The sequence below is a fragment of the Phaseolus vulgaris genome, chromosome 7 (assembly GCF_051622355.1).
Source record: "Phaseolus vulgaris cultivar YP4 chromosome 7, ASM5162235v1, whole genome shotgun sequence".
NCBI lineage: Eukaryota > Viridiplantae > Streptophyta > Magnoliopsida > Fabales > Fabaceae > Phaseolus > Phaseolus vulgaris.
The window spans coordinates 51867210-51877688 of NC_143504.1; the positions used below are offsets into that span (position 1 = coordinate 51867210).

Sequence of the window (10479 nt, forward strand, 5' to 3'; positions counted from 1 at the left end):
AAGAATTAAAAGTAAACAGTAAATTAATATAATTAGAACACATTAATATAATTAAGAAAAATAAGAATCTTATAACATATCTTACCCAGACTCTTTAACCCTCCATAAAACGTGAAGATCTCAAATTTAAAACTCAAACATTATAAGACCTTGAAACTTAAAAATAAAAATAAAAATATTTAATTATCGAAAAATTTATTTCATTGTACTAATAGTTATATAAAAAAATTTAACTGTATTAAGATTTTTTTGTAATCGTGAAAAATGAAAACACACTGTAGACCTATATTACAAGAAAATCTTAGAGTTGATATGATAAGATGAAACACACTCAAATTAAAATAAGACTTCATGACTTTGATTAGAGATGCTCCATCCTTCTCTAATATACTTTACTATCACATGAGTTATTAAAATTATAAAACTACGTAAAATTCAATTTTAATGGAATCTCGTTACGAAAAGTATTTAACTAGCACCCTACTATTAACCAATGAAAAAAAGTATATTAGAAAGAATACATTAGTCTATAAATAACTCGTCTAATGTAAGAATCTACAATAAAGTTTGAATTGTGGCATAAAAGTAGGGCTGGATTTGGATTGTCTAGTTACAAGTATGAAGGAGTTTTAGTATTTGCTATGTCGGAGTTTTGGTAATAAACAAACCTGTTTCCGATATTTTAGTATTTGTTATGACTGATTTTCCCGAAATACATTGGTTCTGAGTTCGATACTGTCCTACACTGTAGGGCTGGCACCATCAATTTGATTAATAGAAAACTTAACATGGCTTAAACATAATTAAAAAATTGTTGATGCATTTTCTTTTCTTTAGAATCTATGTGGACTCTCTACGGGTTGCTACTCTGTAAGTCTCATCTCTTTTCTCTGAAGAGTAATCTATTATATAGCAGTATGAAAACATCATGATTTCTTTATAGCAATTATGTACAAAATGCTTAAATTTCTTAAATTCTTAGTTATGCATTATTTTGGCTTTCATACGTACTTGTAGTGGAAATGCCAAGTTCTTCAGAGCTTAATGGATGCGTAGTCCGTAGCAAGCAAATACCACTCATAATCTTATACTCATCTTCTTAATAGAATTTTGATCCACCTCCTGTCAGTCTATAATGCATTTAAATAAAAAGAACGTATATCAACTTATATTGCTTTGCTGAAAAATTAGGGTATTACGATTAAAAAAAATCCAGCGTTAGCAATATTCTAGGAGTATTTCAAGCAATTTTATTGATAGAAAATACATGAGTTCAATTCCGTTTCCATTTTGTTACAACTTTTGTAATTCAATCTTGGTGAATGCCATTTTCTGTATACATTTCTCAGGAACATGAAGATACGGCTCAAGAAACGTAGTAGATTTCGAAGATCCCAATGAATCACCCGTAATAGTCTACAAGTGATAGGCTGTCATTTCAAACATAAGCAAACTTTTAGAACTATGTATTTCCAAATATTTAGTGGATTAGTAATATTCATACCCAAACTACAAGTAATGGACACCATAAGTATGTTCTTCTACACCTCTCCCATATGTAAGAAAACAACCATGGGAAACTGAAATTCAGAGTGCTAAAGAATATATTGGAAAAAAATAAAATAAAACCAAAGCATTCATTACAAATGCTACTTCAGAAGGCTAAGATTCTTACAGAAGTAGATGCTTCCGTTAGATGGTCAGATTTCCTCTAAAACAACCCTTCACCTGCCAGCATATATATTTATTATTGTCAGGTATAACACCAGTCAATAAACTTCGATCTTAATGTTAAAAGCAATATTGTTGTGATTATGGATGTAAATGAGACAAGTCAAACCTAGTTATTTGAAGTTCAAGTTTGGCTTGTGAAAAACATTAGTTATTCAACTTTGGCTTGTGAAAAAAATAAAAATTATTCTAGTTTGGCTTATTTACTCAAAAAAATCTAACCAAATTTGAGATGAACTTATTTACAAAAAAAATAAGTTTGAAATTGCCTTGCTTAGCTTATTTTCAACTGAATTTTTTTTATGATTTTTTTCTTAAATTATTTTACAACTTTATTAATTTAGTATTTAGTAAAGATGTTAAATATTAGATGATAATCTACAAATAGAAACATATGCTGGAGATGTGGCATGGAATTCAAACATATTATAGACTAGTACATTTTCATAATCCATTAAATAAAAAATTCTAAACTTGCAAACACAACTTCAAAAATTAATATTAATGCTTGACAAATTTCAGCTGATTTCCATAATGAATATATAAATAAAGGCTAGTAAAATCTCCATCATCAAATTAAACAAACAAGTTATTCACATGTTGTCAATGTCGAGTTTGCAAAGATAGACTTGACTCGTTCTAATAATTGAATTCAATCTCAATCTAAAGATTGTTGTTTATTTCATTAACAACCAAACAAAGTTTCATTGAGCATTTAACAAGTTGAACTCGAATAGTTGACTAATAGCTCAACTCATTTACCCTAGTCATAAACGTAATTAAATTCTGAAAATGGTTACCAATTTTGTAGAAACAACTATTTCCAACATGTCATTATTTGCATCTATAGTTAAAAGTACTTACGCAATTCATCCAAGGAAGTTTTGTCAATGCTCTCTCCACTCTTGATGAGGCGAATTCTCCCTAAAGAGATAAAATAGAAAGTGACAATATGCCAACAAGTTTGAAAAATTAAGAATTAAAAAGAAACACTAACATCAATTTCAGTGGGTTTAGAATAGAATCCTTTAACACTAAAAGTAAAAAAAAGAAATGCACTGCTCGCTGTCTCCTTTTAAACAAAGGTAAAATCTTCCTTTCCATGCAAAGAAAGTATATTTGGGCCAGAAGTTCTATTGCATGAAATTGCAACAAAGCATTTTGTCCACAAATTAAATAAGCTTAAGGTTGAAGATAAAGGAACAATGGTTCTACAATGATTAGGTTTAACATTGATGACAAGAAGCTAGTCAAAATTGGGTTCAGCTTAAGTTTTGGATAGTAATTTTCCCCAAGAAAAAAAAACTTTGGTTTTTAAATTTAACTCAAGTTTAATATCCCTTGTGAAGGCAGAAGCAAATTAGTGCACACATAAATGTTGTCAACGTTTCTAACCTAGCAGGAGGCATAAAAGGAACCCATACAATGTCCACAAGAGAGAACTTAATGTCCGTTTGTTTTTCATAAAATCTATGAGAAAAAAATATTCATATAAATCGTCATACCATCACGACGAACACATATCTCTGGAATGCTTTTAACTTCGCCATTGATGCTATCATTATAAACTCTAGTCTCAATGTCACCTTCAATATAAACTGAACAGCTGCATTTAAACTTCAAGATTGAGTCTGGAACTTTTAAACAATTTAAATAAAATATTCTCTTGTACAAATACTTACTTTTTAAAGAGTTTCTGTACTGCATAGGCCCCCAGCATATCATTATGAACAGCAATCCGATGCCATTGAGCAGGCTTTGGCAAATCCTTTGGGCCAATTCTCTGGTCAAACATGCCCCCTGTCCCAACTGTAAAGATGGTTACATTTTTACCATTCCTCAGTATCTTCTGTACAGGGGACTGGCCAACTTTGCCACAAATAATTGCCTGCTTAAAATGGCTACCACGTTGGTCAAATTACTTGTCAGGTGAAACATGTAAACATTACATAAATTGCCAGTTTAAGCTTAAGAACATCAGCAAACATAAATCTTGTTCGTTAAACTTTCTTCTGTTTAAAGTCTCAAGCTGTGTAGTGATGTCTTTCTATTGGCTCCAGCATGACTATTGTGTATTCAATTCATACAAACTTGTCCAACTACTGGCTATGATAATAAATAAATAAAAACTAAACCCCTCTTAAATCCTAGTATTGCAAAAACTTTTACTCAGTCATAAATTGAGTTCACATGTAAGTTTTCTGATGTTACAAAATCAAAATTCATTCCAAGAGATGTTGATATCAACAATCCATCAATTAACAACGTCTAGTACCTTGTGCACGCCACGAAACCCCCAACCCCTCTTGGGATCCACACCTTGCAGTTGTAGCTCGGGCCTTCCACCAAGAAAATCATCAAATCCTTCATCCAATTCTTCGTTCTTCGGTTCACCATTATGATGTGAAGGCAGATCATCCACACCTCCAGATGGAGACGTCGAGTACCATAACGTTCCGCTCCTCGACACACCACCTGATTTATACCAACAAAGCTAGCTAAGCATCACACATCTTGCTATGCATACACATGTAATATATTATGTCAACGACAATGAAATATAATCTTAGCCAGCAAGTGTTCGACGAAATTCTCCCGTGAAAAAAAGAAGAATATAGCCAGCGCATACATATTTAGTGAACGAAACGCATACACAGAGTAGAGCAGAACCACATTTATTTATGTTATAGGTTACGAAGAAAACTGAAAGAAAGAACCGCACCGAGGGAAGATGAGGTCAGAGCAGAGACTCGGAGATGCTTCGCAAGCCTCACCGCCACAGAATTCATTTCCGGCAGCAACCTTCTAAGGTGAACCACTGCAAGGGTTTAACCAAATACTCCTTCCTGTAAAAAACGTTGTGGGTTTATGCTATTGGGCTCACTCTAAATGGGCCCGGCCCAAAAAAGGGTTAAATTATTAATTTGTTGTGTTAATTTTTTCAAATTATACTTAAAAATCATCTATTATAGTTCTTATAATACATGTTGTTATTAATAGTAAGATTGTTAAAAGAAATGTTTAACCTTATTTTATACTCCTTATAGTTAAAGTATTGTCTCCATTAAATTTTGTCATTTTGCTTAACTTTAATCAACATTTAAGAACAGTTCCATTAGAACCGGTCTTAGTGTTTATAAATTAACATGGTAGAAACTAAAAGGGGAAAAGAAAGTGGCCTTACATGGTTGAAGGGTGGCCGCAGCACGAACATTCCCACTCCCACGTTACCGTTAAATTTTGGCACCCACTAAGCCCACGTTATTAGTGGTACCTTCTAGGTTGGTTCAACCTGTAACCGTTATCTCCTACTTCACTCCTTGCAGGGCCGTCAGTACTTAGGGATTAAGATTTCCAAGTCACCAAAATGCAGAGAAAGTTTTGCTCTCTTGTCAAAGACAAAGGCAATGGTAGTGCTGGTGGCAGCGATAACGGGGGTGCAAGGTTTACGTGTGGAACTCAATTCTCCAGAAAATCAGTTGGGTCGGCATTCTCTTGTATGCTTGCAAACAAGGGACCACCTGGCAAGCATGCTTCCAAACTGAAGAAAAAAAAGGCTTTTGGTGACTCGGGAAACGGAAAAGCGTGGCATACCAATGGAAAGGCATCATGTGGGGAGGAACCGGTTGAAGTTGCATTTTCTCAGCTTCTTGCACTTGAGGAGACTGATCGATCAGGTGAAGGAAAGCAGAACAGCAAGGATAGGCAAGATGTGAAAATGAAGCTTCCTTTGTTGAGTTTTCTATACAAGAAGAAAGGATGGAACAATTTCACGAAGGCCAGATTTAGTATTGATGAGAATGGTGATAGCAAAAATGTTATCAGGCTCGGCCAAGCGAGGAGGAAATTAAACTTACGCCACTTGTTCAGGATTCCCTCCAAAATTCTGCTCTTTCGCCTCAAGTTGAAGTTGACAAAATTTCAGATTAAAAAGAAAGCGACAGAGCAGTTTGAACAAGACGCCGGTGATGATGAAAATGAAGATAGAGAACTATGCAAGAAGAGGATTCTCATGGGAGGGAGATGCAGGCCGTTGAGTTCGCCAGGTTACAAAGAGATGTATAGTAATTCCTGGACAAGGGCACAACCCTGATCTTTTCTTTTTCTATACTTCTTTTCAAATAGTCTTTAGAGATATTTCGTTTTTTTTTTCTTGGTTAATATCGTTAACAAAATTTCGTATTTTGACCTTTAGAATGTCTTCTTTTGTATCTGGTAATCAATATTGCAATCTTTATCTTCTTTATTTCTCCTTTGCAAAGAAACGTTACACTTTTCATTTCGTCAATAAAGAGCAACGCCTTTTTTGTCAAACAATTAGCAATACACCGAAGCCATGCCCGTAACAACTTGCGTAGGGAGTTGGAATTTAATTACTAATTTTCCATTGCAATTTGAAGGGGCACGTAAAATTCTTTATTTCATATGTTTTACTATTAAATCACCTGAAATTTAAAATTACCCCCAAAATCCACAAATGAATGCTAGCGGTATTTAATCCATAAATTTGATTAAGACAAGGCTGCTAAAAGTTTCTGTGGTGAAAATTCATACCAGAGGCTCTGGACATGGTCTCATTCAAATAAAAACAATCAAAAGCAGGCAATGGACATGTACAAGTTCGAGCTGGCGCAGCAACAGAAATACACGTATGTAACAAACTAGTCCTTTTGACTGGATAACTGCCACTCGGGGATGCACACGGAAAGCAAGCAGCATCTAGAGCCACAAGGTGGTAACATGGCATTTACAACCTTTAGTTTTTGGATCTTCAGTGGTAACATGTCACAATGCCCAGATCAGACCTTCAGTGGTTTCAAACCCAGGGCTGCTCGGAGCTTGTTCGCTTCTGCAATCTCAGGATCTGGGTGGTCAGTTCCATCATCCTTCTTTTCTTTCTTTTCTCTCTTCTCCTTCTTCTTCTTAGGCTCACCATCCTCAAGTCCATCTCCGTGTCTTCTAGGGCTTACAGTACTTCTAGCATGTCTCTTTCTGTAGTCACCACCATCATGTTCCTTGCGATCCCTGCTCCTACTTCGACTCCTTGAGTGGCTCCTTCGCCTTCCACGGTCACGATCCCTCTCTCTTCGCTCCCGTTCCCTACCCTCTCTCTCACGACCATAATCTTTTTCATCCCTTAGACGATATCGATCCCTGTCTCTCTCCCTATCTCTGTCCCTCTCTCTATCTCGACCTCGTCCCCGCTCTCGATCATAATCTCTATCATAGTCACGGTCCCTAAGAAATAACATCCAAAACCAATCAAAACGTGATCTTTTGATGAGCCAAGAATCACAACTGACAAAACACGTCCATTTTATACTTCATGAAAATTCAGTACTTCATTACAAGATCAGAAAGAGGAAACCCATATCAGATAACCAAAAAATAATGCACTTTAATGATCTGTGTAAAATTTGAAGGCACATGACAACAGTGAATAAACCAGAATGTCTAGTAACCTGTGCTTTAACTACGAGCATCAATTAAACCACACCACCGCTCAAATGAATGCACACATGTCACGGGTTCTTAAAATGACAGTATAATCACCACCTCATAACATAATGCTTCCAACACAAAAAACATGCACGCAATTCAGTTTCAAATAGTTCATTCAAATGTGGACGATTGGGATTGGGATCCAAACTAACATGCTGAAGACAAAGATTAACCCGTGACATTTTCATAATAAAGCTCAAAGATTGATGGACCAACGATAGAGCTTCAGATGATATTCTTTCTAAAGGTATCTCTTATAATGGTAATTTCATAGTGAAAAGGCAAAGCATACGGGGACAACATATCAAAGGTGTGGAAACGATTAGCTGTATTAAGTTATTAACCAATTTGACAATCAAGAAAACTAACATTTTCAGTTAAAAATGAAAAGATGATTCAATAAACATGAGTAAACTAAACTCTTCAATATAAGATAATATTTGTCAAGAACCATCAACCCATGCAACATAACTGTTTGACCCATCATACTTCTCACTGCACACTGTCAATGCAGAGAAACCTGGCAGGATCATTGAATCTTACTATAGGAAGCTGTTGTATACCACAGATAGCTCTGAATGCCAGAGTGGAAATAGAAGTGTAACCTTGCACAAATTCAAAAACAGCTTCCAGCATAATCTATTCCTTTGTTGTAAAAAAAGTCAACGTTTTCCTAGAATCACGTTATTTAAAAAAAATTTAATTGATTCGAGTCTTTAGACCCAGCAGCCGTGATACACCCCCTACACTACCAGAGAAGTTGATGAAAAGTTTTTCAATGACGAGACTCACATCTACATTAATTCACGCAAAACAGTTGGAAAGACAGAACAGTACCTGTATCTATGACTATCACGCCTTCTGTCCTTATCTCTTTCCCTTGCTGGGCTTCGCCCACGATAATAATCCTACAAATCATTCAATAATTATATCAAAACATAATAACTACTTGCATTTATTTAACATAAAAAAAATTAAGAGTGGAGAATATATCTCATGACTGAGAAAAAGGAAAGGGAAGTACCTTCTCATAGGCCCTATCTTCAATCTCGTCAACAGGCTGGTCATTATCCTCTTTCTCTTCTTCCTCCTCAAAATCTTCTTCAAGTGCACTTCGTCTAGGTTCCAGTGAATCCAAAGATTCAAGAGTCCACCTATAGCAAACAGAAGACCAGAACTATACATCTTAACACCGCAAAATCTCTAGTAATCTCTAACAATTTCACAGTTCCAAAAAATGTTAACTAAAATACATCATCATAAAGACGGAAATGTGCTCAAAGCTCAATTAGAAATAAAGAGTAGAAACATTTTAAAAGAGAAAGAAAAACCGAGAAGATACCTTTTCTTGACGCGAGGCAAAGCAATGTCACAGGAATAATCTTTTGTGAGAAGTTCATCGATGACCTCATCCACATGCGTCAATGTAAACTCTGCAAACCAAGAGCAACACTTTAGTTTAACAAGCGAGCTAGTAATTGATAAAATCAACAGAGTATGAACGAACGAGAATTGACATGAAACCCACGTCCATCAGAAGACTTTTGCCGGAGTTTGCGATAGTCATTGTACAAGGGTTCGAGGTAGCGGTAGACGTCAATGTCCGATCCAGTGAGACGCAAGTAAAACGCGCCGAGTATCCTAACGTATTTGTAATCCTCGTTCTTGATGAACTCGATGACGATTTCTTTCTCCGGCTGAATCTGGAGCATCTTCATGACGAGGCACATGAAAGGCGTAGGTTTTCGGTTTCCACCGTAGGTTCCGCCGAGGTGGTCGATCTCCATGGCCTTGTCCACCAACGTCTCCGCCGTTAACCCAAAACATTGCTCCTTCCAGTACGTGTTCTGATAAATCTTTGATCGGAGAATCTTCTCCACCAGGTTCTGAGGGTTCGTCCCTCTTATACTCTTCGCTGCTGGGTCCGTGCGATTCGCCATCGATTACGCACAAATGCACCGTCGCTGGAATTCAATAGCACAAACCCAAACCCAAACCCTAACCCTAATCCTTTTCAGGATCAGGTCCAGTACCAAGAAAGACTGATGGCATGGAGGAGTATACTTTTATTATTTATGTTAATTATAATTTACTTTTATTTCAATATAGTGCCTTTCGTTTACGTTACTATTTCCAAAACATTAGAAAAATTTTCAGGATTGGGCATTTGGTCTAGTGGTATGATTCTTGCTTAGGGTGCGAGAGGTCCCGAGTTCAATTCTCGGAATGCCCCTATTATCTTTTCTTTTTCAGTACTTTAATTGAATTAAACAAGTTTAAGTACTGTCCTAAAGGTTTTTTTTATTTTGGATTATAATAAAATATTCATTGATCCATATTTTTATCTTTAAAAAACTTTTGAACAAAAAACTTGATTCATTTTAATCAATTTGATTAAAACTCAATTCAATATATCTATAAATACTTTTTTCATGCATGGGTTCACCCATCTATAAAGATATTAGAAAAATCTAATTATATTGTTTTAAATTTAAGAAAAAAAATAAAAACCAAAATCTTAAGTATACACTTTCAAAATATTCTAATATTGATGTGAGGGTCCATCCAATTTTCAAAAATAGTTTATCCATAAAATTAAATAAATAGATTGAATTCAATTACTTTTTTATATTTTTGTAATTGGTAAATATCTAATATTAATTATGACTGTTTTGAAACATGCTACTGGAATTAGGGATGAAAATTGTATAATGGAACAATATTTTATTATTTCATCCCATTTTTAAAAGAAAAAATTTATCTTCATCTTCGTTAACATTATACCTAATGACATGATTTTTTTTATCTCATCATCATTCTCATGTTATACTTGTATTTATGTCTTTATTATTTTTAATTTACTTAATTTTTTTTTATTTTTAAAATATATATATATATATATAATATTATCAATAATTCAATGTAAAAATATACACATTTAATATTTATAAACACTTGAAATTGAAATATTCTCATATGAAAAAATGTCAATAAATAAAAATATTAAAAAAATAGAAACAATCAAATATGTGCTCTAAAAATATTTTATATAATAAAATAAAAAAAAATTCTGAATAAAAATTATTTGACATCATTTTTTACACAACGACTTCTCATCTCTCCAATCCTCATTGAGTCGGTTTCGATCTATTGTTCTTGATCTATGATATGGTACCTGCAAAAAAAACTTTGACGCTTGAGTCAGATGTATTTGTATGATCAAATGTTCATTATCTTTCATTTTAA

General features: G+C 34.4%; 3 protein-coding genes and 1 non-coding gene across 5 annotated transcripts; 2 read left to right on the forward strand and 2 right to left on the reverse strand.

Annotated features, from left to right (window-relative positions):
* Window positions 1-1230: 1230 nt before the first annotated feature.
* MTSSB (mitochondrially targeted single-stranded DNA binding protein) lies at window positions 1231-5037 on the reverse strand. 2 transcript variants are annotated; one of them, XM_068637158.2, is made up of 8 exons: window positions 4916-5037; window positions 4454-4577; window positions 4007-4206; window positions 3414-3619; window positions 3237-3337; window positions 2596-2655; window positions 1676-1728; window positions 1231-1430 (listed from the first exon to the last, which is right to left on the reverse strand). In XM_068637158.2, the coding sequence occupies exons 2-7, from the start codon at window positions 4518-4520 to the stop codon at window positions 1712-1714; spliced, it is 651 nt and encodes a 216-aa protein (XP_068493259.1). In that variant the 5' UTR covers window positions 4521-4577; window positions 4916-5037; the 3' UTR covers window positions 1231-1430; window positions 1676-1711. The 2 variants fall into 2 exon arrangements, with proteins under 2 accessions (XP_068493259.1, XP_068493260.2); XM_068637159.2 differs by having other exon boundaries at window positions 3414-3632.
* Window positions 5038-5098: 61 nt separating this feature from the next.
* LOC150025984 (uncharacterized) lies at window positions 5099-5824 on the forward strand. The gene has a single exon (XM_090304286.1). It carries the CDS (start codon window positions 5099-5101, stop codon window positions 5822-5824), a length of 726 nt encoding a protein of 241 aa, XP_090160412.1.
* A 385-nt stretch (window positions 5825-6209) lies between these two features.
* Window positions 6210-9310, reverse strand: LOC137830060 (PRP38 family protein). Its single transcript, XM_068637157.2, has 5 exons — window positions 8762-9310; window positions 8576-8666; window positions 8258-8387; window positions 8071-8141; window positions 6210-6969 (listed from the first exon to the last, which is right to left on the reverse strand). Exons 1-5 carry the CDS (start codon window positions 9171-9173, stop codon window positions 6531-6533), a joined length of 1143 nt encoding a protein of 380 aa, XP_068493258.1. The 5' UTR covers window positions 9174-9310; the 3' UTR covers window positions 6210-6530.
* An 84-nt stretch (window positions 9311-9394) lies between these two features.
* TRNAP-AGG (transfer RNA proline (anticodon AGG)) lies at window positions 9395-9466 on the forward strand. The gene has a single exon. It is a non-coding gene; the product is annotated as a tRNA-Pro (tRNA).
* The last annotated feature ends 1013 nt before the right edge of the window (window positions 9467-10479 follow it).